This window comes from Lagopus leucura, unplaced genomic scaffold (genome assembly GCF_019238085.1).
Source record: "Lagopus leucura isolate 7727_CA_CO unplaced genomic scaffold, USGS_WTPT01 Super-Scaffold_702, whole genome shotgun sequence".
NCBI classification, from domain to species: Eukaryota; Metazoa; Chordata; class Aves; order Galliformes; family Phasianidae; genus Lagopus; species Lagopus leucura.
Genome location: NW_024962254.1, coordinates 8,249,383 through 8,277,232, shown reverse-complemented (window position 1 = coordinate 8,277,232; position 27,850 = coordinate 8,249,383). Strand labels below are relative to the sequence as shown.

General features: G+C 43.4%; 1 protein-coding gene across 1 annotated transcript in view; it reads right to left on the bottom strand.

Annotated features, from left to right (window-relative positions):
* The window catches only part of HEPHL1 (hephaestin like 1), a 30,504-nt gene extending 2,926 nt beyond the window's left edge, over positions 1-27,578 (bottom strand). The window contains exons 1-17 of the mRNA XM_042862519.1: positions 27,409-27,578; positions 18,797-19,041; positions 17,638-17,850; positions 15,787-15,966; positions 14,308-14,562; positions 13,328-13,496; positions 12,500-12,639; positions 12,196-12,327; positions 9,916-10,127; positions 9,332-9,482; positions 8,045-8,257; positions 6,674-6,887; positions 5,362-5,501; positions 4,389-4,529; positions 2,033-2,139; positions 1,391-1,613; positions 579-718 (exon numbers count right to left, since the gene is read on the bottom strand). Of these exons, the coding sequence (XP_042718453.1) occupies positions 579-718; positions 1,391-1,613; positions 2,033-2,139; positions 4,389-4,529; positions 5,362-5,501; positions 6,674-6,887; positions 8,045-8,257; positions 9,332-9,482; positions 9,916-10,127; positions 12,196-12,327; positions 12,500-12,639; positions 13,328-13,496; positions 14,308-14,562; positions 15,787-15,966; positions 17,638-17,850; positions 18,797-19,041; positions 27,409-27,578 (3,045 nt within the window). The remainder of the gene's footprint in view (positions 1-578; positions 719-1,390; positions 1,614-2,032; positions 2,140-4,388; positions 4,530-5,361; positions 5,502-6,673; positions 6,888-8,044; positions 8,258-9,331; positions 9,483-9,915; positions 10,128-12,195; positions 12,328-12,499; positions 12,640-13,327; positions 13,497-14,307; positions 14,563-15,786; positions 15,967-17,637; positions 17,851-18,796; positions 19,042-27,408) is intronic.
* Between the last annotated feature and the right edge of the window lie 272 nt (positions 27,579-27,850).

Below are 27,850 nucleotides of genomic sequence, written 5' to 3'. Positions count from 1 at the left end.
GGCAAGGCAAAAGCAGCATTGTAAGTGTCCTGCCTTACTGCATCCAAATACCCCCCAGGCACTGAAATATTCCAATTGGACTTTTCACTCTTTCAGGCAGATAAAAGGCTTCTTGTCAGCCTTATAGCTGGGAGCTCAAGCTCCCAGGAAAATACCTACATTGTATCAATTAATTAATTAGCAAAAGGGGTGTCCTCCTAGAGACTTCAGGTAGTGATTGAGCTCAGGTACTGCCCTCTGAAAAACATATTTTTCTGATAGTCCTCCCAGTGCCAAGCTGTCACAACATCAAACTGTTCTGTGAACTGCTCTCCTCCCTCCATCTTCCCTTACAGCTGTGGGTAAGCATACATCTCAACCCACGTGACCATTTCCTCTAATAGTGACATCTAATAGGTTCAGACATGTAGAAGCATTGCAAGGAACCCTTTGATTTTGTGTCTCCTTTACAGGCATATCTCCCACTGCTCTCAGTATCAGCAGGGCTATGTGCTCACATTGCAAAAATAGCCCACAACTTGGACTTTATTTCTCAGGAATTTCCCATTACACTGTTAAATGTGATTTATTTTACCAACCTTGAAGATGAAGGTTTGTGCATGGAAATGGACTGTATGTACATCTACTTCATTACCCATTCCTATCAAATACCAGTTTGTCGTATCACCTTCATTCATGGTTAGACCCAGGAGACTGTTATAAATCTTCCCATTGATTGCTGGAAGAATGACAAAATAAGAGTGATTAATAACTGGCTATGAAATGGGTGATGATAACCATCAGGCACCATCTGTACTTTCTCTCCAAGGAGAATGGGTGCCCAGCACATGTGCCAGGTCAAGGGCTCTCTGTAGTGACTGCAGGGAGACCATCATGTTTTTGTTTCACCTAAGGGCATAGCAGCAACCATTTAGTTGTCTCGAGAAGCACCAGGTAGTGTTTTCACCTGCTGAGATCGATCTCCTGAACAAACTGGGGTTTTGCTGATAAGCCTCATGGAAGAAGAGGGAACAGTAATCGCCTAAAATGGGTAGAATCTGTAGAAGCAGAAGTTTGCTTTGCCAGGGCTGTTCCTGCCCCCATGTGTTCTGTTCTGTCTGGCTCCTGGGCTGATTGCTTCTACAGACACAAATTTAAAATGTCATCCTTGCATTCCTACAAGTCAACAAGGAAGGCAGCTCCCAAATGACAAGGGAATTTTGGCAGGGCAGCCTCTCCCCACAAGGATAAGACTGAACTAGCTTGCCTTGGCTGGGCCTCATGAAATCTTTTTGTTTCCAGTGCTGCAATTTATGAAGGTGTCACATGGTTGGATAGTTGCAAACTAAGCCAACATCTTCCTAAAAGTAAACCTCTATCATCTTGGCTGCTGCCACCGAGTCCTACATACCATGCTTGTTGTTGCCTTCCACAAAGTTCTTAGTGGAATTAAAATCATCAGGACTCTTGTGAAGGTATGTTTCAATATTCTCTTTTAAATACCAGGATTTGTTTTCGTCGAACACCATAAACAGAAGAGTAAATTCACGATCAATGTCTTTTCTCAGGCCATTTTCATCTAGAATTCCTTTTCTGCAAACTACAAGAGGGCCAATCAGACCACTGTATGTGTCCTGAAATGACATAAAAATGTGTTACAGATTTTCTAGTTTGTTCAGTAATGAAATAAACACAAATAGGCAACACATTAAATAAAGATAGAATATCTGAGGAAAAAAGTGAGAAAAAAATCAAGACTTCATCTGCTTAAGCATGTCTTTCTTGTTACATTTGAGTCCCAAGTTTTGAAGTGCCTTCACCCCAAATGCCTTCAACTATTCTTTAAGGAGGGAATCACATTACCATAGTGTATCCCTGAGGATTTCAGTAGATTAAAATAACCAAGACACATGCAACTGTTAGCAAAGATGACAAAGCATCCAGCTCAGTAAACCTCTTCTCCAACTTGTGCTCCTTGTGGAAACATCTTGCAAGATGGGATACTCTATCTAAAACAACCAACCGTAATAATAATAACAACCTTCTTGGTTACCTTTACAAAATTTGCTGTTGAATAGTAAACCCAAGTGATACAGTTGGGATCTGTTTTCCCAGGGCCAGATCGCTCTGGGACATTCCATCTGTAGGTGTTTATTTCCCCTGAAACAAAGAAAAATTTCAGCAAGAACAGCTGCATGTCAGAAGCTTTGAGTAGCGTGTAACTGATAGCTGTTGCCCCCCCCATCAAAAAATGATCTGCATCAAAGCTTCCCGTGAAAGCATGCAGGAATGGCATGTGCTCATGTTTCTGCATTCCAGAAGGTTGGTTCCAGTGGTGTAAAAAAAAGGCAGTATCACCTCCAAAAGAGATCTGCAGATGGTGCTGGGAGCAGTAACACCTCATAGAGGGAATCTGTTCAGAGATTCAGCTTCTCAGCCTTCACCCTGGGCAAACTGGTAGATAAATGGTACTGGAGGTCAGTGCTTTAGTTCTGTTGAAATTGCAGGGAGCCAGGCTCCAGAAAATATTTCCTGGACTTTCTCAGTTGAAAGGGGCACCACAACACAGCCACTGCCATCAGGTCTTTGGAGATGGTGCAGCACTATATTGGCTCTTGTCTGGGAGAGGAGAGCTGATTAAATATCAGAACTGCTGCTGACTGGGAATGCCAGGAAGGGCCCTTCCCTCTTCCCACTAAGCCACTGTTCCTCCGCAGTTGCTGAAGAGCCCCCGTTCCTTCCCCAGACCCATCACCTCTCTCATGTCCTTCCTGAGGGTGAGCAGAGATTCACTGATCTCTGATTCTTAAAAACAATCTGATGAGGAAATGACTTGTTTGGATGAGGCTCAGTTCTCTGCATTGAACACAAACACGTCTGTATTCAGATGAACTGACTATGCTATGTGCTCCCATTTGCTGGGAATTTATTTTTTTTCTGGTGCTCCAGCAAATAAAGGTCAGGAGGACAAGAAGTGGTCAACACCTTGTCCTTCTAAGTGCCAGACAAATGCCGAACAACTTATTTCCTAGAAGTTTCCAGGGCGACAAAACCTGAGAAAAAACTGGTAACACAGAATCATAGAATCACCATGTTGGCAAAGACCTCCAAGATCATCCAGTCCAACCACCCACCTATCATCAGTAGTTCTCACTCAACCATGTCCTTCAACATGCCACAAGCCAGGGTAAAACAAAGAAATCCTGAAACTGTTGACCATTGCCTTGGTACAGCCACAGCCCAACAGCTGCCAAGGCTGTGGGCACTGGAGCAAAAGAGAGTTTTCAACTTTAAATGGTCATGAATTGACTGAACTAGCTTTGTGTCACAGAGCCATTGCACTGTTTTGGTGGGTGGTTCAGGGACATGGTTTAGCAGAGGGCTGTCAGGGTGGTACAACTGGTTGCAGTTGGACTTGATGATCTTTAAGGTCTTTTCCAAAGTGAGCAATTCTATGATTCTGTGATTGTGATTCATGCAATAGTGGCCACTACTGTATGACAATAACTAAAGACACAAATAGCACTATATATAGGATAGGCCTATATAGGATGGGTCTCCAAATGTAAATTAAGCAATATCATTTATTCTTACAGCTGATCAGAACTAACAGAACAGAAGACTAACAAGAAACTCAGCCTCAGAGCCATTCAGCCATTCTTGCCATGGGGACATACACCACTTCTATTAGTCCCAGTGATGACTTGTTTGGCTTAAATAGGACTGGATGGGCTCTGGGTAGCTCAGGGTGAGCAGCCAGCCAGGACCTGTAGGTGCAGGTGGGGGTGCTGAACAACCTAGGAATTACTCGGGCTTTGAGAGATTTGTTCTCCTTGTTAACTGCTGCTTGCAAAAGCTTGAGCAAAAGCCTGCGCTGCAGTCTGGCTGACAGTACTCCTTTTGCAGACACCTTCCCTAAGCCATCCCAAGCCTGCTCCCATGTGGATACGGGAGATATTACAGCAATGCGCGCAGCACAACGCCTCCACTCAACAAACCCTGTGAGCAGAAACAGGCAGAGCTAAATACTGCCAACTGTAACTCTACCCCCGACTTTCTCCATTTCTGGAACATTTTTAGAGCATCGCCCTGGCGCTAAACACTTTTAGGCTTCCCTGACCATGGCTATGGGCTTTCTAATGCATTTTGGAACTTGCCCAGGGAAACTACGTTCCTGTTTCTACCCTGATAGGAACAAAGGCTCATTTTGTGCCTGAACGTGCTCACCTGATCAAGAACCTACACACACAGCAGCACAGAGAACTGCATCTGAATAAACGCTAAGCATAATTTGCCTGGAAGAACACATAAGTGTGAATAAGCTTGAAGAAGGGAATATCATTCATATGTCAACATAATTTTTATGTATGGCTTTGTAGCTGAAAGAAAAACAATGAGCACAGCCTTACCTGGGAGAGTGATTGGTGCCTCAGTTTGTTCCTCACAACCCACTTCTTCTACTCCATGTGCACTTACTGAATAAGGCCTGCTGGCTTTGTTCTTAAACACAATCAGCACAGAGTCACCCACCTCAGCATGAAGCAATGGCCCTAAATGGAAACAGAAGAAGCCAGTAATTAATGTCTCTTTTCTGAATTGCAATCATCTCCCAATAGCTTGGCCTTGGAAAGGAGTCTTGGTCTTTCCTGGAGCCGTCAGGCTCTTCTATTCTTCCACTAAAGCCATCAAAACTGGTCTGCTATCTCTGCCACTGAAAAACTCCATATATAGACATGATTTCTTTTTTCTTTTTAGACAGTAAGAGAGATAATTCACTCTGGAAACAGGTCTCTGAGCAGTTTGTTTTTCAGGAAAACTTATATAGTGGATAGTTTTCAGCAGCTTTTGACAGGTGTTTATCTAATATCAAACTATTTCTTCAGTTTTGCTCTTCAAGAATAAAAAGGAGATGTCAAATATATTCCTATATAGAAGTAGCATTTATATGGAGTTGACTATTTTACGATTGGTTGTTGCCCACTTCTCATCTCATAGAAAACATAAGCTGATGGTTATTTTATGACATACACAAATCTTGCCCAATTCCAGATACAAATCTGTCCCCTTGTTGAATTATCTATCTACAATGCTTTCCCCATATTACATGCTCTGATGTTAAGGTGCATCCTGTAAGGTCCATTTTTGCATCTTCCCTGTTAGGATTCTTTCAGAAACTCTGTACTTCATATCTGAGAATAAATCATCCAACTTTAAGTGTAAGAAAGCATTCTTACACTCAGCACTTATGCAAGCTTGATTTAAATCATCAATAGCTTGGAATCAGTGCTATCTCTTTTCTATGTTAACAAAGCTGGAAAAACTTTGTTTTTAAGCTACCCTCTCACTCATCATGTCAGTCTATGAGCCACGAGAGCTACTTGCCCAGGATTTCCAAGTGTTCCTCTTCCTCTGTCCTCTCTTTGCGCTGCGTAAAGTTGCCATTTGTATACTCCCTGTAAACCACTTTCTTGTATTTTGTACCAATTAGATCTTCCCCTTGGCTGAGAAAAATGTGCCCGTAGCTGCAAAATAAAAAGGGAAAAAATTAAAGCACAAAGCTCACCTGTCTAAATGCTCATTATAGTGCTCATTGTAGTGTTATACATAATAGATGTGACAGGAACGTATGGCTTGGTCCAACATGATGATTTATGCAAAGCCCTGTGTGCTGTAGGAGCTTTTAAACAGCAAGTAATAACAGTGATAATTCTCCCTAAATGCACACTGTCTTCAAAGCCAAGGACATACTGCACTCACCACAAACATCTGGGAACCCAAATCCTTCAGCACAGCCAACAGAACAGCTTCAAGCTATGAGTGGCTTTGGTCACTCACCCCAGTGCATTCGTACCCCAACAAAAGGCACTGTCTTTCCCTGCACACCTGAATCACGGCTTGGGTTGGAAGGGACCCCAAGGATCACCAAATTCCAGCTCCCTGCCACAGGCAGGGTTGCCAACTGCTAGATCAAGTACTAGATCAGATTGCCCTGGACCCCATCCAGCCTGGCCATGAACACCTCCAGGGATGGGGCATCCACCACTGGGCAACCTGTTCAGCACTTCACCACTCTTAGTAAAAACTTCCCCCTGACATCTCACGTAATTCTTCCCTCCTTTAGTTTAAATCTGTTCCCCCTTGTCCTATCACTATGTACCTAGGAAGAAGTTGATTTCCCTCATGTTTAGAAGCTCCCTTTAAATACTGGAAGGCATGTTATCACAATGCCTGCTTTCACTATTTTTGATATGGGTGAGATCAGGGAATGCTAGGAAGATAACTACAGCCTAACCTATCACCACAGGTAAGAGAAGGTTGCTTTACCCTGGAGAGATTTCCTTTCCCCTCCTGCACCTGCTGGAGGATGCTCTTTGAACCTCCCGCACCTGTTGCTGAGGCGGGTTCTAGCACTGCCTGGCCGCCAGGGGGCACTGGCGAGCTGTCCTGATCATGGCTGCTCCTCCCCGAGCTCCCCCTGCCGCCGAGCTCCCAGTGCACTGAGTACGAGCTGAAAATGCCCAGCAGCGTGCAGCACCCTTTTGGCAGTAGTGGATTTAATATGCTCTTCATCACTCATAAGATTGTGCGGTATAAGCCTTAGAAGCCTTCTGCACGAAGCAGAATGGGCAGTCCCTTGCCTCGGCTGGCTAGCAGTGCTGCGCCCCACACCCACCAAACTTCTTGTTTTGTGTACCTTTCCTCGTTGCTGCTGATGTTGTAAATCTTTGGTGCTGAGCTCTTATTTGAGGCATAGTCCCACTCCACCTCCTCCGCAGCGATGTAGTAGAGCCTGACGGCACTGCGCTGCTGCTGGGCTCGGCTGGCATTGCGGCAGCTGCTGACCTCGTAGAGGTGTTTCATCCCCCCGACAAAGTGATCGAAAGTCCTGCAAACCACTTTGAATGTGCCTAGGAAGGAAAGTTCTTGAGATGGAGGTGACTGTGAAAGCAAGCAACCTGGCAAATTGACTCCCCTGCTTTGTTCATCTCTGGTCTGTCCTCCAAAAAAGTGAACCCCTAATCTGGGATGCTGTATAGAAAGCCAGGTGAGGGGCAGTTTATATCACTTTTGCAAAACTAAGATGGCTGAAGGGGAAACTAGTTGGTAATGTGGGCAAGCATCAGTCATCTCCTTTAGTCATCATATAGACTGTGGCCATGAGATATCTCAGAGTGGGCACCCAGGAGTCCTACATGTACCTCACCAACCCCAATTATGGTATGGAGGAGCAGAGTGTGTGTTTCAGTTATGCATGCTCAGCTCAGTGGACCAAGATTAGAGGCATAATCCTGTCTAGTCTGGATCTCAGTCCACTCATTCTACTTCTAGGGTAGGAGTGGGGGAAAAGGTAAAGTAACATGCTGTTAAGAAAAATCACAGGTGGTGGTGACTGTAAAGATCTGATCATTCACTTCTGTCTGCTTGTGGCCAGTAGAGGGTTAGTTGTCAAAGAATAATGGGCTCCCAGACTCTGTTATTCAACATAATTCCTAGAGTGCAGTTTTTTGATGGACAGTGGAATGTACAGAATACACACAAGGAAGGAACCTGCTGCCTTATAGAGCTCTACTCTTCGGTGTACATATATATTTCATTTTCAGCACCTTGCCAAAAAAGCAGTCCTGCCTGAATTCTCAGCTGCACTAAGTCCCCAAAGTCCAGATAGAATCACAGAATGGCTGAGGTGGGAAGGGACCTCTGGTCCATCTGCCCCAACCCCTGCTTCAGCAGGGACACCCAGAGCAGGATGCCCAGGGCCGTGTCCAGGTGGCTTTGGAAGGTCTCCAAGGAGGAAACCACAGCTTCTGGGCAGCCTGTGCTGGCTGCTCTATTATCCATGCAGCACAGAATCACTTTCTGGTGTTCAGAGAGAACCAACTGTTATCCAGTTTGTGCCCATTGCCTCTTGTCGTGGCACTGAGCACCACTGACAAGAGCCTCGCCCCATCTTCACTGCCTATCCCCACTCCTTCTCTCTTCCTCACACTTCCCATCTCTCTGGTTGTTCTTTAGGCTGCCTGATTTCTGTGAGTGCCAGAACACCAAGATAAGCACAGGGACATACCCACACGGTCTGGCTGCATCAGTGCTGTCCCTGATAAATGAGGAAACAAGGCCAGGCCATCCCTCGTTGTCCCTCTTAGGTCGATGTTGTTTCCTTGAAACTGAACTCCGTGCATGTCATAGTGACTTCCCAGTCCGATGAGGTGCCAGGAGACCTTGTCATCCTTGCACATGGCCAAGCCTGGCAGGTTACCAAACAAGTAACCATTGACAGCTAGAGAAGAAGAAAAAAGCCTGGTTAGTGGCTCAGCACAGAGCTTCCCATCACCTCTGTGGCAAGAAGTTTGCAACTGAACAAGTCATAACATTAATTAAAGGGGCATTCTGTGAAGCAAAGGTAGCAGCAGATGACACCACATTGATGTTTAAATGCTGTTCTTACAAGCTCTTAGCTCCTACATTTCTCTTAGCCTATAAAATCTTGTAATAATCCTTTGCAGGGATTTAGAGATTCTCCTCCAAACTTTCCAGAGTGCTTCACAGTTGCTGGTTAAGTATATAAATCAGGTGCCTCCTTTTCAGTCTGGAGAAAGTATAAGCAGATAATCAAGGACATGGAGTGGGACATAAAAGATTTCAGTTCTGATGCAGCTTTCCTATGTGATACTGACTTCTGATTTCCACCTTTACTCCCAAAATATCTCTTTTAAATTTCATCATCAGATGCCACCTCATCTCATAGTTGGAGACATTGTACCTGCAGTGCCTGCACACATTTCGCTCAGTAGTTCACTGTTCACTATCAGTACATATTCTTGATTCTCTCAGTACAACCAAATCACAGGTTATGTGAGTTGCTCAAGTCTGTCATGTCAGGAATAATGTTGAGGATATCTGTGCTGAAGTCAGACATTTATGTACAGAAGAGATGTTTTAACCCTTTTCCTTAGTCTTCACCCCTCCTTTGCTGGAGTGGTCGCTGCCCAAGTGGAGCTGGCAGAGCAGAGAGGATGACTTCATTTCTGGAGTCAGTGCCAAGCCCTGTAGCTACACTGGAATCACCAGTAAACATCAGCTTCTTCTGCAGCTGATATGTGACTCTGGCATTATACCTTCTTACACACCCAAGGCTACACTCCATTCCCTTTCTCCAGCTGTAGTTGATAGGCGGTTGCAGTCCTTGTTAATGTGTCAAGGATTCAACAACCAAAGGACATCAGGAACCAGCCATATACTGACTGACAACTTTCCACCTCACCCTCCAAGGCACTGCAGTCAGCTATGAATGAGGACAAATTTTGCCACTGATGACTGAAGAAAAGATATCATTAACAGATACATTTCATACCATGCATTTTGTTGGATTCCTTGAAATCTGCGTCATTTTCATCTACTTTTGAAGGGTCTCCAGTAAAAGCTTCAATATTCTTGTTCAGATACCAGCTGTCATTTTCATCGAAGATTGAAAAGAGGAGGTAGAATTCTCTGTCTATTCCCTTCTGTAGCCAAGGAGAAAGCCAACACACTAAAATGAGTCTGCAAAGAATTATCCTAGTGAAAAATTATCTTTCTTTTATAACAAAAGTATATATATATATACAAAAAGCTGCAACTGCTTTCTTACTATGTCCTTTTAGAGGATTTGTATTTGTACTCTTCCATGAGCCAGAAGAAAAAAGAAATCCAGTGGGGTTGGAAAGATGCAGTCATTGCTAATGAATGCATGGAAAAGATGGAAATAAGGGATAAGGGATAAGTCTGAGTGCTGGGGAATACCAGTTTCACCTTCCTATCCACCCCATAGGTCAGCTTTTACCCTGAGGAACGACATTTCTTCAAACTCTTAAATTTGAGCTGGGAACAGTGCAAATCCATTCTCCCCACAGCCCACCACCCTGCTGTTTCGGAGAAGCCATTCTCCACTTTGGGCACCTGCATTCCATCCTCATTCAGTGAGTTCTTCCGACAGACCAGCAAAGGCCCCACCAGGCCAGAGTTGGTGTCCTTGACAGCATCAGTGGCTGAGTAGTACAGGTAGGTGAGGCATGGTGGGTCACTCTCACTCGGACCTCCATTTTCAGGCACTCTCCATTTGTACGTGAAGGTTTCACCTGGCTTAACATGGGCTCCTGGCTTCATATATCCTGTAGAGAGAAAGTAGAGAAAAACAAACGTTATGGGAAGGTTATGTCCTCCAGAATATAACTGTTGGGTGGGAGTCAGACATAGCCTCTGGTTTCTGCAGACAGGTTCAAGCACTATCCTATACATAGGTGATTTCTACCATAGGGACATCTCCCAGAGCCCCGTGCCACAGAAACACATGGAGCCATTCCTCGCCGAACAAGTTTGACACAGACACTGACATAAAGCTATTTGAATTATCTGGATTTGATCATACTAAACATGCAGAGCTCATCTTTTCTTTTAATTGGCTTCCTCTAATGTCTGTAGCTTACCTGCCCTATCGTGAGATTCATCTGAGGTGCAACCGCAGACTCTGAGTTCTCATTAAGCACCAACAAAGCAATTACATCAGCAAGTGGAGCTAAAGCTGTGACTGCTTAGAAATTCAAAGCAAATCCTGTAATTGTTTCTTCTTGATTTTGCAGCAATGCACAGGAAGCTCTGTTAGAGTCTCCAAAGAGAGGTTGGTGTTACTTTATTCAGAAATTAATTCTGGCGATTGTATGCTGTCCTATATCCTATCCACCTGCATAGGGTGGATGGAGCATCACTCATGCAGTGTAGCCACATTAAGAGGGTGCTGGTATCCACACAGAGAGCACCGTTATGAAGAAATAAATCTGGCATAAAATCTTCCTCTCCAAAGACCCAGAGGTGAACCAGTCACACTACTGCTTAATGGTCAGATTTGGTTTCATTCTGCTCCACACCAAAGGGTGCAATGTGAAGGGACACTGTTAACACAGGGTTTAAACAGAAGCACAATGGAACTACAAGGAGAGAGAAAAAGCTGCCTTTCCATTAGGGAACTATATCTGGTGTGGATGGCATTAGAATACAAGGCTGAAAATCAAGGCTGAAATCAACCTAGATATTTTAGGATACAGCAGAGCCTGCTAGAAAGTGGGCTGTGTTGCACAGTCAACAACTGGAGACAAAAGAATTAGATTCAAGCCTTTTGTGTGATTTTATGACTTCGTGCGTTGACCTAATTCTCCTGGCACAGTTCTCCAAGGAAGGATTATATCGTGGGAGTTTCTTTTGGATGTGTTGCGGTGGAAGCAAAACAATTTAGACAACAAGAAAACTAACTTTCTCTTCAATGCTGCAAATGCAGCAAACACATTTCCACGGTATTATCTCTATACGTGCTATGGTTGGGATTCAACTCATCTAACACAAGCTCTCTAAATCTTGGATATGTGTTCTGACCCTAATCTAGTCTCCTTTTGTAGTTAGCAGAGACTGAGACATCTCCAGAGGTGACCTACTGTCTCCTGAAATAAGTGTTCAAAGTAAATGAACCTTTGCACCTTCTGAAGGGCTGTTTCTTGCCTCTGAGTGCAGGAGTCTCCTACCAATTAGACATGACACAGTACATTTAATGGTTAAATTTTGATTATAAAGATCCTATCTTTGCACAAAATGAGAGGAAGCCCTTGATAAATGTTCTGCTCCAGTATTTATGTATTTAAGAGGATCAGTAATGATCAGAGGATCATTACTGCTTCACATTCTGGGTCAATCAGATAAAAGATGCCTGGATGTTGACTGTCCTGGGAACGAAGGAAGTAATATACCTGACCTGGGTTAGAAGATCAGATGTGAAGCAGTTGAGACCTGTGGATAGCTATATGCAAAAACTCAGCAAGATCATCATGGCATCATCATGCCAGATCCCATGCAACAGTATTTTGGAACATGCCCAGAGTTCAGCCACTAGCTGGGGATGTATACTGTTAGATAAGAAATAATGTGAATTGGATTGGGCTTCTGGCTTGTACTCAGCATTAACGGATGGACCTCAGCTAATTTCAGCCACCTTGCTGGGCACATGTCCAAGGGAAAGAATCAGTACAGAGGCTGACTAGGGGTTCCTCGTGGCATTTAGGGAAGACATAAAGTAACCAAATCATCCCTTCTATGCCTTACTATCCACAAAAAGGGCAAAGCTACAGAGCAACAGAAGATCTATAGATCTATGCATTTTGAATGTGACAATGCCATGCTGCAGTAAAAACTTACCATCTAAGTAGGGTGCACCTTCTGACAGTTTGCTGAAGCTTACACCATGGGCCATAATGCTATAGCTCCTTCTGGCTTTGTTGGCAAAAGTAACTAGCACTGTATCTCCCACTTCAGCTTTTATAACGGGACCTTAAAGAGAGAAGGCAAGGGAAGGTATTAGAAGACCTGCCAATAGATGTATTTCCAACTAAACAAGACGAAGCTGGCTGGCAACTGAATCCATTAATTTCCCCTCTGGAACCAAGGGGATTTCTGCTTTCAAATCCAATGGAATTTCAGGATGGGAAAATATTAACTGTACCAAGTATTCCCAGGTGTTTCATGTTCTCTGGCTGAATCTTCCTTTTACTGAACGTTGCGTCGGTATATTCCACATAGCGAACCTTCCAGTATAGCCCTCCTATTCTGTCAATCCCTTGTGTAAAATATATTGCAGATTCACTGTGGAATTAACAAATTGAACGGGTTAATTAACTGGACGTTCAGGCAGAAACCTTAATTCGGAATGAAGATATCACCCCAGCCACGGGAGAAATTATCTCCCAAGTCATTAGTTTGCATACACTTTTTCTCATACAGCTCTCTAGAGGAGACATTACTGACCTGAATTACAGCTATATATTAGTTAACAAATGGGCATTCACTGTGCATTAGACTTTAGAGTGTTCAACTTAGGACAAGTGCCATGTCAACTTACATCTAACTACCTTGGGGCAAGACATGTGCCACTGCTTGTTCTCAGTGGGTTTCTAATCTTTGGTTTTCCTGGGCTGCAATACAATTCATCTCCATCAGCAATCCTGAGGGGGTAATCTGCCATTATGGCACTCTGTGATACACTCATTTCAAATGTGAAAGCTGCCTGAGGAATCTCAACATAAGGGCTTGCTTACATCACCAGGGCTCACTTTCTCCACAGACATAATTGTGGAGAGAGATAAGTGCTTCCAGAAGGCAACTACTAAGCATCGCAGTTACAGATCCAATTTCTCAACAAGGATGTTTAAATCCTCCCTGCCCTATCCAATTAAAATTAATAACAGTGCAGGCCCTAGCCCTGGTGAATCACAGTGGGATGTCATCCAACTCTTGAAATAAAAGCACGGCAGGAGAAGATGAGAAAGCTTACCTGCCAGTGGCATTTAAGCCCTGCCCAGTGAATTTATCGTAACCGTCAGGTCCATAATTCCAGAGCACTTCTTCAGCAGCAATATAGTATCTTCTTGTGTGACTGAGTGGTGAAGGTCGAGACGGGTTTTTTTGGCAGACCTGTACATCATACAGTGCCTCCATGCCACCTGGGAGGAAAAAGAATCTGGAGACAGTCCTTGGCCAGCTGTGTGATCAGTAATCTCATGGATACAAATGCACATTCAGAACCCTTTAGGCAGGAGCTACATGGGCTGGAAAACATGACTAGGATCATTTGTGTAAATTTCTATTTCTAGACACTTCCTCCTTCTACAAGCTTCTCATGCAAGAAGTATGTCATCCCACTGCTGCAAACTGCTGAAATCCATGACACTTTTGTGGGTTTATTTACTCAATTCCCCAATCTGGGTAAGGATGCAAAGGGATTTTGGGGACTGCAGTGCCTGCTGAAATGTGCAATGTGGTATCACCTCATCTGGACTCCCATTGAAAAAGCTGGTTCATTACAGCACTGAAGATGTTTGTTGTTTGCCAAAATCACATCTCTTTGCATAATACAAATCCCACTAAATGCAATGTGCAAGTTCTTAAGAGTAGAAATGACCACAACTCATGACTGTCTCTGATATCATAATTACACATTGCCTCCTGCTGCCACCCTACTTTATGCTTTCAGGCTCTTGCACCATACAAATATATCATCATCATCATCAAATTGCTTCATGTAGAGGTTTTTTACCAATCCATATTTACAACTTTGGCCCAACATACATAATTACAAATAACCCTGGAAACTGAACTCATGCTATATTTGTGGTGAAGCACTTCTGAAAGTGTCAGTTAGTCAGAAATGTCAAATCTCACTTCCAATGGAAACATCTCTGCTTTCTTTTTCTAGAGCAACAGAGGCTGAAATTTCTGTACCTGAAAAGATCAGGGATATCAGCTACACCATACCTCGTAAATGCTCGTTAACTTGGCACGTTATCAGCCACCTCCCAGGGCTCCCAGGAGTCATCTCTGCTGTGATGAACGTTGCTGCAAACAGACCGATGACATCTGCCCTCTGGTCTCTGTTAGTGAACGTGTGGCCATAGAAATACGCAGCGTGGATATCTATTTCACTTCCCATGCCAAACAAGTGCCAGGACATGGGAGTGTCAGCACACATCTCCAAGCCAGGGAGATTTCCATAAATATAACCATTAATTGCTAAAAACAAAAGTAGAAGATTTTAAGAGAGGGAAAAGAGAAGTGCCAAATGCATCTGACTTCATTTCTGAAGACAATTCTTTCCTGACCCAGAAAAGAAACTACAGATGCCCACACTCATTTCTGGATGTCAGGGGAAATTCTTTACAGAGCGAGTGGTGAGGTGCTGGAACAGCTGCCCAGAGAGGTTGTGGATGCCCCGTCCCTGGAGGTGTTCTAGGCCAGGTTGGATGGGGCCCTGGGCAGCCAGTATTAAATGGGGAGGTTGGTGGCCCTGCATGCAGCAGGGGGGTTGGAGATCATGATCCTTGAGGTCCCTTCCAACCCTGGCCGTTCTGTGATTCTGTGATTTCCTAGCTGAATAAAATATTCACAGGCTCCCAGATGAAGGATGCATTTTTGAACAGCCAGCATACAGCTCTGGATGATCAATCTGCCTATATTCTCTGGTCGGGTCTACAAAAAACTTCCTGGGCCATATCCAGATATTACAAAGGCCCAGTCAGCAGCAAGAAGGCCTGATAATGAAGTTAATTTTTTCTGCTGGCACTTAAGATGTCTGGAATATATTCTCTTTAATTCTGAGTCACAAGTACACTGTTGTACATCTGGCTCAGGCAACATAAATTAAAAAATCATCTTATCAGTCAAATCAGTTTAGTCAGCTTTGCCTTCTTGAGCTTCCACACCTGACAACATATCAGGACATTAGAAGAATGCGATTCACATTCTGCAAAATAATTTAGCTCCTAGGTTCCATGGAATGACTGGTTTAGCTTCTTAGCCCAAATTTCCAAATAGCACAAAGTAAGTACTCTTACTGAACTCTGAAGGGCAGAAATAGCAGTACCAGCTAGCCCACCAGTCTTCAGGTCTTTTGAGAGCTAGAATTGTTGGACTCTTCCAATATATGCATCTCAAAGTACTCTTCAGCCTTCTTTTCTCTTTTCACAGCTCATTAAGTGGTCACCAAAAATTTTACATCTGTTGCCCAAGGTAACATGCTAAACAAGTGGCAGAGCTGGATACGAAAGCCAAATCTCCTTACTGCAAAGCATTGTGTTGTGTTATGTTTAGGGAAAGGCTTTTATCAACACAGTAGTTCAACATCTCAATCTGTTTTGTACTGACACAGATAAGGAAGAGGCATCATAAGAGACAGAAAGTGATATGAGGAGCCTGATTACTGCTGTAAGTCACCATTTGCTCAAGAGTCCTGCTCACCATGCATTCGGTTGCTGGTCTGGAAACCTTCATCCTCTTTGTTAACTGTGGCTGGTTCTAAGCAGAAGGTATTTATATTCTCATCGAGGTACCAGCTGACATTTTCATCTATAATGCTAAACATCAGGGCAAAAGCATTAGCAGCACCAGTCCTTTCTATTGAGGTCTCATCTGCAGTTCCTAAATCGCAAACGAAAAGGAAAGTGCTAAAAAAAGCCTTGGAGGGGACTGAATTCTAAAATGACAGTAGCTTTGGAGCATTCAAGGAAATACAGCAGTCTGCCCATGGTCAGGTTGAATCTTACCTGACTTTACCCCTTCAAGACAGCTTAGTTCCACCTCCCAAACATTTGAGTAGATGGGTGCATCCAGTAGGTAGCTTATCTCATCTAAGTCATACTGAGCTGCTATTTAATGAGTTTGACACAAGCACAAGTAGCTGCCAAAAGCTGTGGTCCCCATTTCCTAATCTTTGTCCCACTGCTTCCAACCCTGCCCCTTAGTATTACCATCCATGTGCCAATGCAGTAAGGCAGATCAGAAGCCTAACCCAGCTGGTCAGAAATCAGAGAGGTAAGTGATGGCCTGCATTCCTGTTGCATTGAAGCAGCTTGTGAGGTATGCCCTCAGAACAGCTAAGTATATGTGGCTTACTCTCCGTGGATTAGCAAGGAAAGCTAGACAGTTAACTAGGATTAGATATTTATATTTTAATAGGTTTAAGATGGGATGAGTACAATCTATCCAGGCTAAGCTGAGAATCACTATCTGAGGACCACAGGGGTGGCAACACTGGATAGCTTATTATTAACCATTGACAGCTTTGTATTTCATCTACTTGTCCTGTCTGTCTCTGAAAACCTGAAAACTTTCTGCTTTCCTAGTGTTGCCTGGGATGGGACCCCAGAGCCTCTCAATCCACCCATCACCATCAGAGGGAGGAGGACTGAGGCAATTGGCATTATGTAGATAACCACCTTGACAAAGTCGAGACTGAACATGCAGATAAGCCAGGTTTTCAGGCTGGGACTGTTTTGAGCATGTTATCTCCTAGCTTCATGTATTATCCTACAGTCTTTGGATCAGTTTCACCTTCTCAGGAAGTGCTGTATGTTCCCCAGGATAAAAAAAGTCTGAGACATTTTATTGTCAATTATTGGGAAATCAGGCCCTCTCCACATTTAAGCCTTTTCCTGGACATATAACCATTGTTTCAGGTATATGTTCTGTACTTTTGTAAAATTAGAGCTGGTTTTGTACTACAGGAGATACTGGAAAGGTGGAAAATTTACATGTGTCCCAAATTGAGAAGGGGTGATTGCTCACCTGACAGATAGAGTTAGTACATGGCTATTGCAATAAAGTACAAGGGACAGGATGTCCCCTCAGCTGTTTAGGGCACATTCCCATGTGGCTGTGATATAAAACCAATATGCAAAACTCCATAAGAAAAAAAAATGACAAGTATGTAAACGCCAATGTAGAAGTCACCCACCCAACTCTAATTTCACTTCCTGGGCCAGGAGTCTCTTGATTATCCTGAAATGATCCCAGTTAGGGCACATTTATTTCTGGTGTCACTAGTGACCAGCTGGCCACAGAGCATGCTGTAGTACCTTCACCAGCTGAGGGAAATCTCTTGTGAAACTGAAGGGGAGCAGAAGGGGATTGTCCCAGAGCCATACCTACCCTGGGATGCTCCTGGAATGGCCCAGCTATTCCTTGCCCCTTTTTATGGGCTATGTAGGGATAGATTCTAGACCATCATGTTTATACCTGTAAGCAAAAATGACTGTTAAGATGCCAAGCTTGGCACAGGGGCTCGCTTTATCAGTGCTTCTAGCTCAGTACCTTTTTTACAAACCAGCAGTGGCCCAATTAAACCAGATGCAATATCTCTTGGGGTGTCAATGTGAGAATGGTAAATCCAAGTCAAGCAGTTTGAGTCTGCCAAAGTTGGGGAATAACTTTTCCTTACTGGCCATGTGTAGGTGTAATTTCCACCAGGAACAACAAAATCATCCTCTTTGCTTTTACCACCAGTTCCATCAGGGTAAAGTGCTCCTAATAAATTCAAAAAGAAAGAGAGAAAGGAAGTTCTTAGCCTCACCTTAGCTGTTCTCCTTAAACGAACGTGTGATTTCTTCTATTTTGTCACAGCTTTCAAAGACAAGAACTGCACTCACAAATTAAGAATCACTAAAAAATTGTGAAAATTTTCAGATGTTCTGGTAAAAAAGCCAAAACATGTTGACAGTTTTGGCTTTTTTACAGTTAAAACAACACAGTTAAAATCAATTACTTGTCACTAGATGAAGCTTTACAATTCATTCAAGACATTTTAGCTTTTGTCTTTACTCTTATCAAACATATACACATTCTGTTTGTTAAGACTATATATCTTCTCACAGAATACTGATGAGAACAATAAGTATGGACAAATCATGGAATTGTTAAGGTTGGAAAGACTACTAAGATCATCCAGTCCAGCCATCAGCCCAGCCTGTGATAGCTCTAGAACTTGTCACTCAGTGATCTTTTTTCTTGGAAATCTCCAGAGATGGTGACTCCACCACCTCCACCACTCACTCGTATGTAAGTTTTGGATTCTGAAAATGAAATCATGCATGTTACAAACCTACAAAGAGTAAAAACATTTACTTACAAGAGCTCTATCAAATGAAACAGGCTAGAAGAAGAAAGAAGGAGGGAAAATACTTCAGTGACTAATAATTTGGGAAAATAATTCAGGAAAAAAGACCCACCTAACCTGTTTCAGTGCTGGATTTATCCTGGGCATCAAAGGTTTGTGGCCAAAAGTTTTAAGAAATTAGTATGTTCCTGGTTTTAGTCATCAGTTGCAACTACCAATGAGTTTATGAGGGGATGATCTAAAGTCCTCTGATGTCAATGGCCAGAACAATAAGTACTTGGACAAACTTCTAGCCCTGACATTCACTACTCCAGGGAAAATGGAGAAGAAGAGAGAAAGGGACAAACCAGATTTTACCTTCAGATTCCTTGTCGTAGAAGACCCCATGTGGATGCACTGAGTATGGACGGGAAGCAAAGTTTTTCAAATGGATGATGAAGACATCCTCTTCTTCTGCCTTCAGGACTGGCCCAAGGAACCCCAGCCAGGCTGCCTTGGGGATTTCCTGGGAATATGTGTCATCTGTGTATTGCCTAAAAATAGCCTTTTTGTACACACGCCCTATCCGGTTGGCTCCTCTTGTTGCATACACACTTGCAAACCTAATGTTGAGAAGGGAAAATAATTCAGACAAAAACTCATTGGAGAGTTGATCAACTGATGTTTACAGTGCTGCTGAATGGTCCACTGAGGCATACCACACAGACTGACGTGTGAGGAGTCAATCTGGACAACACTATTGGCACCTATTCCCCTTTCTGCTCAGTAACAGACACCTACAGGTCTGGTCTTTGATGCAAGTGCTACAACTCCTTACTTGAGAACCAGGAACTCGGGCCTTTCTGTGGAGTTTTAGCACCTTCTCCCTCTTTTGAGAGGGTGAAAACTCACATCTAAATGCTTGACAATTCAGAAGGAGAAGAAAACCAAATTCTTTAAAGGTTTCTCTAAAGCCAGTAAGAGTGGTTGTAAATGATTAGTTTGGCAACCCAGAAGAGTAGCGTATTTTTGTATGAAATTAATAATTTCTACATTCCAGAACCTATACCTTATAGCAACTTCATGTGATGCACAGCACATCTTGTGGTCAGTGGTTGGCTGTTAAATTCCTACTCCCTTTAATTCCTGAAATGCATTTGCAGTCTAAAATCATCTAGCTCCACATTCCCACTGGTTCCCATCGTGCCCTTCCTCACATCAAAGAGGCCACACACCATCAGGAATTTCTTTCTTATGCAGGCACTTGCACAAGTTTTAATTAATTGATTAAATTGCCTCCTACCTTTCCTCTGGACAAAACAAATGCGCTGACATTCTTTATGCCACAAATTTTCCCTGACCCTCTTTTCTGAAAGCTTTCCAATATTTCTCTTTCTCTCTTGAAGTCAGAAACAAGAACTTCACATAATACACAAATAATATTCCAGCTAAAGCAGGACATACACCCAGTCAGTACTTCTTACGCAACCAGAAATTGGTTTTGTTCATCTAACTATAACTGGCAACCAATTTTAGACTATCTGTTATGATATTTAATCTTCTTTACTTCTCTCTAGAATGCATCTAACAAGTACAGTGCACACTCTCCATGTATAAATATCTTGCACAGTGTCTGGAGGACACCTCTTTGCCACACAAACATGGCTATTACACCTTTGTGGCCACTATCTAAACCAAATTCATGAAGCAATTCATAGTTCAAGGTCTCCAAAAAGAATACTTTTACATTTGTTTGTAACACAGAGTCATCAAGGGCTATTTTGGTATAAATGAAAGCATTGCCACAACACTGCTTTGTCAGAAGTAGTCGCTTAGGACAAAGGAGAAGAGACAGAAGCTTCTCGGTCTGATCCATCCCTAAATAAGTTATGGTAGATATTAGTTAAGGAATGAGTTGCTAATAAGTCTGGATTTTTAGCAAATCAGCAGCTCTGCAGTAACTGTGTGCATAGCAAGACTGGCACGTAACCTTGTGCTCACTGAGAAGATACCTTCCCTGCCTGGGGGAAGAGGTGCTACCTCAGAATAGTAGGTGGTAGTAGTAGTAGTACAATGTAAACATCCATGCTTTCTTACCTCATGGCAATGTATTCCTGCGGCTAGGCCCTAATTTGAATTATAAATAGCACTTATGGCTCTGGTTCTCTGGCCAGACAACATTGCATGCATAACTACAGACCCCTGGGATACATTGCCTGCTCTGCAGAAAAACTCTGTTCCAGAGAAGCTGTATGCTTTTGAACAGGCATGGCCACGCTTGACGTGAGTCTCACTCCTGTGAATGCATAGAACAAAGATTCCAAAACCCATTTAGAAATTTAAGTTCCAAGGAAATCACCCCAGAAAAACCTGTGGGCTCAGGTGCCAGAAACTTCCTTGTTGCCTAAAGCTGTGCTACAGGACTTCTTAGATAGCATTTCTATTGATCAGATCTGTGCCATTTAAAGGTATCTAGGAGATGGGGGAAAAAAAAAAAGTCCTTTTAATGCCAGCTTTCTGAAAGGACATCCATTCAAATCCTCCATCCTTTCAGAGCTGCCAAGCCCACTGTCCATGTAACAGGTACCAGCCAGTCACAAGGCAAGTGATGCTCTTCTGTGCTGAACATCAAGGGATAAAACAGTCATGGAGCCAGAAAGGGATCACAGCACAGATGAAGCAACGACCTGACTCTGTTTAACAGTGGGTTTTAGTTAAACATTTTCCAAGAGTAAACGTCAAATCAGTTCTGGGAGACAAATTCCCACATCCCAGTAATGCCTAAGCTATTGGTTCCAGATTCAGGCTCATCCATAACTCCCTTCCTTCCAGACCAACACTTTCCAAAGGGCAGAAGAGTTTACTGCTCAAAATGCCATGATGATGCCCTGGACATTTCTTGGAGTGAAGACACTTCAGCCTCACTCCTTCTACACTCCAGAAGGGGGTAGAGTCCACTTCTTCTGCTTACACAGATACATGCATGTATTTTCAACATGTCCTTCTTGCCACCCTCAACAACCTGAGAGAGAGCACAATGGCTGCTGTAAGTTCCACTCTAAGTGTCTGGACTTCCCCATTTCCTCCCAGAGGATTTCCGCAGTGCCCACCTCATCTTTTCAAGCAGCTGGTAGCTCTGTGTATCTTTATATGTGTTGCTGTGCTGCACAATACAATGTTTAAAGATCCTTTTCAGAAAGACTGACTGCACTGAAACTAATGCTATCAGCCATGAGAAGCTCATAGAAAAGATGCATGGGTGTGAGTGACTTCTCCTTTTCACCCCCGTTTGTCTGGACCAATTGGTCACCATCATGTGAGCACACTGTGGGGCTGATAGCTCTACACAGTGCCACAGAGCAGACAGAGGATGGGTCAGAGGGTGCTGGCACTGGCTTGTTCCCAACGTCTTCTGCTGCTCTTTCTGTAGGACACAGAATTTCACTCCTGTCCTTCTTCTTTCTTTCATCTCAGTTTTTCACAATGTCTCTGCTGTTGTTGTTGGCACACCTTGATTCCTTCCCATTTGCAGAGTATCTTAGAGAGATTTTCACTGCTATGGGACTTCATCTTGCATCTTTGACAACAGCATTCTCAAAGTTCATTCCCATCTCCTGACGGAGTATGCTGCCTGGGAAAACAGCGTCCCATTTCAGCCACCTACTTAAACGACCCCTTTAGCTGTATCTCCTGTTTCATTCTTTCCCACTCACTGTCTTTCCAACTTATTATTGTGGCAGCAACTTCTCCAAATGCTGTAACAGGTAAACAGATCCAAATCTCCAAAACTGCCTTCGCTTTTTACTTCAAGTGATTACGATGTGTCTGTTCTACTTGTACCACATGCCAAATGTCTCCTATTTCTCATTTGTCCTGTGCTTCAAGCAGACAAACCTCTCTGTTTCTTCATGATCTCCTGTTCACTAGAAATCATTTCATCTTCCTCATGGAAGATATCATGGCTTCATGATATCAGTGCCTGAACCTCCTGAATGTCCTGTGTGGAAGTCCTTCTTTTGTTTCTGCATCTGATTTCATTTTGCCAGTTGACCATTCCCAGCCATTCTTAAGCTTCAAGAAAAGAGGGCAGTGCACGTGAGAGGGACAGGGAGTTATTAATAGCCAATGAACTCTCATTCCTTTAAATTAATATTATTGTAATTATAGTAAACCATTCCTCTGTAGTGATGAGTATTGAATCTCTTCCAAACAAGAGTGTCATGTAGACTCAACTTCAATGAATTCAAGATGAGACATAGAGATAATCTGCCATCTCAGGCGAAGACTATGAGTTAAGTGTAGTCTCTACACCTATTTGTTTTATCACACAAAAAATGTGTTTTACCTTACTTATGATACCTTTGATCTTTAGAAGTAAGGTGCTTCTGTACAGTAAGAGAGCTGCACACTATGCACAGTAGAACAAATAGAACAGTACATGGAGTCAGATTCCTCACAGTTCAGAAGCCTGCTGAGTTGGTTTGTCACTTTAATCCCCACTGAAAACACTTCAAACAGCTGCCAGATACAGAGCCTTGAGTTTTCTGCTGCTGTTAACATGCCCAATAGCTGATGCATGCTCCTAGGTTTGACTGTGGGTAAACACGAACTTTCTTTTCCAGCTATTATTCCACTGAAGTCCCATAGATTTTGCGTTGGCAATACAAACTTTCTCCCTAAAATCCATTGTTGAAACTTTTTTTCTCTGCTGTCTTCACATACTCTACCACTGGGTTTGTAAGAGATCTTTTCTCTGAAATCCCCCAGCTTTCCGAGGAATGGAGTATGCGAGGAGAGTGCCCAGGGTTCCAAACTGCCCCTGTCACGTTAACCTCTGGATCATGCCTTCTGTTCAGCACAACCCTCTGCCAGGCAAGTTCAAGATCTGTGCCAGAGGGATGGCTGGTAGACGGTTCAGTGGTACCTGCTCCCATTTGTTGACGGTGCCCTGATCACACAGCATCAAAAAGCAGGATGATTTTTGTGTCCTCAAACAACAGAGAAACCTTGTGATCAAGGGACATCTGAGACCTTATCTAACCCACAATTGCAGCTAGAGAGGTCAGTAAAACCCCAAAACCTTCAATGAAGCTCTGAAGCGTCACTGGTTAACTGTGGCTACAATGGTTTCTCTCTTACGATGATCTCTTTCTTCCACTGAATTCAGTGATGAAACTCCCCCTAGACTTCACTAGAGCCAGGATTTCATCTTTGACTCTTTGCACATAGATTTTTTCTGCTGATGCAATTGGGTCATTTGGCCACATAATGACTCAGCCATGAGTTTAGCACCTGTGACGGCAGTTTTACTGTCATCCTCTGGGTGGGATCTCCTCACAGGCAAGTTGCACAAACTGTGTTTGACGTTGTGGTAACAAAAAATACCCGTTAGTGCTGGTGGATGCATGACTTAGCCCAGATAAATGCAGGCTTGGTGGCCTAAAGGGGAAGGGATGAGGGGTTACATCAGGCAAAACTTAATGACCTCTATCACCAGCAGAACAAGATTTAAGTGCCTATCATATAAACTAGCACCAAATTAATTTAAGAGAGGTTATCAAACAAACTTGGTCCTGAGGGCTGAGCCATAGTACGAAGGGAAAGACTAATGTAAGTCAAACCACATCATCCCGTTGCATTTTTCTTTTGAAAGGCCATGGCCTTTATGGCTATTAAGGGGAGCAGGCAATATCTGAACTTGACTTCCCTCTGCAGTGATATCCATATCCTAACTCACAACATCTCACAGGGATCTGCAGCATGTCTGGCAAAACAGATAGCACCTTGCGTTCTGCACGTTGTATCCACTATGGTTTAATTATGTCAGCTCCTTTCACCAGTTGTATCAGGTGGGACAGGATGCTGAACACCTCAGCTTGCCCATATTCAGTGGCTGTAATTTGGATCCAGCTGTAGTTTCCAAAGTTCTGGGTGCTTTAGCAAATGTCACTTTGATGTTTGAAGGAAGAACTGAGAGTGTAATGCTTGAGTTTCATTCATAACAGCCCAAATTATGAGAGCTGATGGAACAGTTTAAGGCTTCAAGTGGACTAGACAGATGGCAGAGGCAGCAGCCTCATTATTCTCTTTACACAAGCACTGTTGCGCAGCGAGATACACGAGCTTTGCAAGCAGCAGGCTGGCCATTGAGCACTGCAGCGACACAGATCATCATGAAAATTAACATCCAAGCAGAATAGTGATGTTAACACAGGGCTGCGTTTGGGTTAATCAGCCCTGACGAGAGGCAGCCTTTTCCTCTCACACCCAGGGAGGTGCTGATGCAGCTCCACGACTGCTGGCTCACTCAGCACCAGCAGGAACCCAGCAGCACTGCCTTGTGCCAGATCCTACTCCCCTAATTTTTAGACCCATGCCTCAGCCACAGGAGTCTCCTTTCTGTAAAGCAGCCTTATTGCTGCAAAGATCTAAAGACTGAGGGAGAACTCAGCTTTGGCACGGCAGCGTTGAAAATCATCTTTATAATCTCACTATCTGATCCAGGTAAAGTGACATTTTCCATTACGTGGTTGCTAACTCAGCACTTTTGTTAAGTTGCAAAGAATAAGTGGATTTGATTATATCTCTGTGGGCTAGCTGGAATCAAAGGGAACATCCCTTTTTGTATGTGCACCAGCACTTTTAGAGATAACCAGTTTGTCTGCAAGGTCTTCATCTGCACTTCCCTATCAATAAAACTGGGATAGTGCCCCATCAGATGGGTGCTGCAAGGATGCATCACGAGCTGAGAAGTGCTGGGCTCAGCGAGCCTGAGTGCTGCTGTATGCAGAACACGGTTGGCTCAAAATGCATCCCTGCCTCGATCCAGGAGCTGATCCTTAAACTTCATTAATCCAACTGTGCTTTTCTTACTACCCATAGGAACCAGTTAATTAGCTGAAGGGTTAAGCCATTAGTATACACCTTTAAATTTACATTAGAAGCTACCCTAAAGAGTTGAATAGTCAAAAAAGCTGTTATTTGTTCACTTCTTCCATGTGTCTATACCAACCATTAATCTAGAATACAGCAGCTTTATTCTGGCCTAATGTAATACAGTTTACAAAGTAAACTAGTTACAGGAACCATTTTTTGCAGTAGAAGGCTTCACGTAGGGACTGAACCACAAGCAATACCCAAGCTTGGGATGTAGAGTCCACCTTAAAATCCAGATTACATTTCCTCTGTGGGTAAACCCTTTGGAATTTGCATTCTCTAATTATTACATTACAACACTGACTGAAGACGCAAGCTATCATTTCTCCCTGTTGTGCCATGAAAAAGGCATTATATTAATGTCTCAGACTTTAAAGTAAATGTGCCACTTGGTGTCCAGGGATCTCAAAGCACAGACAGACTTAAAAGTACATTTTACAGAATAAACTTTCCACAAAACGAGGGAGGATCTGTCAATAGCTGCCCTTCACTTAAAGCTCCTTCCTTTCCAGTGAGAGATCTTTCAATTTAGGGAGGGGAGAAAATTTTCCTGTGGCAAAAAGAGTGGGACGTGAGAAATTCCAGCATTTAACACAACTGAAGAACAACTTTTTTCAGCAAAGAACATTTTAATAGGCTGGGGAAAACGTATCAACCTGAATTCAGTCTAAAGGGTAACACATATTGACTTGGATGCTAACTGGGACCTCCAGTTGTTAATAGAATAAGCATAAGATTTTGCTGAAAAATAAAACTCCTTCTTGCCTTCTTACAGTGGAAAAAATATTTACTTTATGAAATCTAGATAACAGTGATTCTGAATTTGCCAGCCACTAGAGAAAAGCTCTGCTTTGCCTGGGACTGTCAGAAGGGACATCCATGTCTAACTGATGGGATAAAATACGGTGCTTTCAATGTGCCTACAGACCTGGTATAGACACTGGACCTCCTCACTCACTCATAGCTCCCATCCCATCCCTAAGCTTAAACTCAGAGGAAAGATCTCAAATTGTGTTGCCGAAGATACTGATTAAATCTGAAAATATTCCTAGGCATGTCTGAAGGCCACATGGTAGAAAGGCACTGAGGGCCTGTGCCATCTCCAATTCATGCTTAGGCCAGTTCTCCTGGCACAGTAAGGATATGCAGCCAACCCCAGCAGTGTGGCATGACAACTGATGCCTGCTTTGCTCTGAACTGAGGCACAGTTCATCACAGTGTTAACCATGCACTCCACTTTTAACACAGGCAGTTGCCAGGACTGCAGTGTGTCCATTCACAGTCGTACGTAAGTACTTGCTTAAACAGATATCCTAAATGGAGATCTCCACACCTGCACACACTGCAGATAATATTCTTGTATCACACTGCAACCAGTATACACATTTGAATTTTACAGTGTTGTGCCAAACCTCCAAATTTTTCATCTCACCAAGAGCAAACTCAAAAGTATTTGCCCACCAAACTCTCCTCTACATCTTATTGCCAAGATATGTGCTTGACTGTGGAATTTCACTTTGGACAACATGTCCCAGAAATGCTTGCCTCTCCATGAAATGCACACAGATGATTTTTAACCCCTTTTGAACCTGTTCTAAAATCGTCTCTTGTGTTTTCCAGAGAGACTGTGGGGTCTCTTCCTTTCTCCTCCTTGGAGATCTTCCAAAGCCACCTGGACATGGCCCTGGGCACCCTGCTCTGGCTGTCCCCAATGGAGCAGGTGTTGGGCCAGGTGGACCTGGGTGTCCCTCAGCCATTTGGTGATCTTGTAACCCACTATGTGATGACTCTCTGACAAATATCAGTTACTTAATGTTGCCATCAAGTACACCAAAACTACCACTTGGCTTAATCAGCCATGATGAAAGAGAATTCTTGCCTTGAAGACAAAATCCTGCCTATGAGAACATCAGTAATAGAACACAAAATGAAAAAAAAAAAAAAAAATAGAAAAAGTACATCTTAAGACATTCACAGTGACGTTAAGCATGTTAGTCTATTTCACTTAGAACTGTCACTACCTCTCCATAATACGAGAGCCCCCAGTGACTTACTTGTCCTCTAAGAGGTTCTGTCCCGTGATCAGATTCTTCCCAGACGGTGCATAGTCCCAATTCTCTTCCACAATCCCAAGGTAATAGGTTCTGATTCTTGTTTCCACCACTGCAAACAGGCAGAAGAACCCAAGAGTACGAAGGCAGCCACCACCCCACAAGGGAGGCATTTGTAGTGATGGCAAGGCTGGCAGCAGGCAGGCAGCAGCAGGATGCACCACGGAGCGCTCACCCCTCCCTCCTGGCTCTTGACAAGTTATAAATAAGGAATGGACAGAGCAAAGCTCCTCCTTTCCAGCAGGTTAGGACTGGGATAGGTAGAGAGCTCAGCTATGCAGAGCAGGGTTAGGGAGGAGGTTGCTGCCATAGCAGGACTCTTGCCAAGCCTTTGGTGAATACATAAATTGCTCACCTACCTGTCTAGGCTACAGCCAGTCAGTGT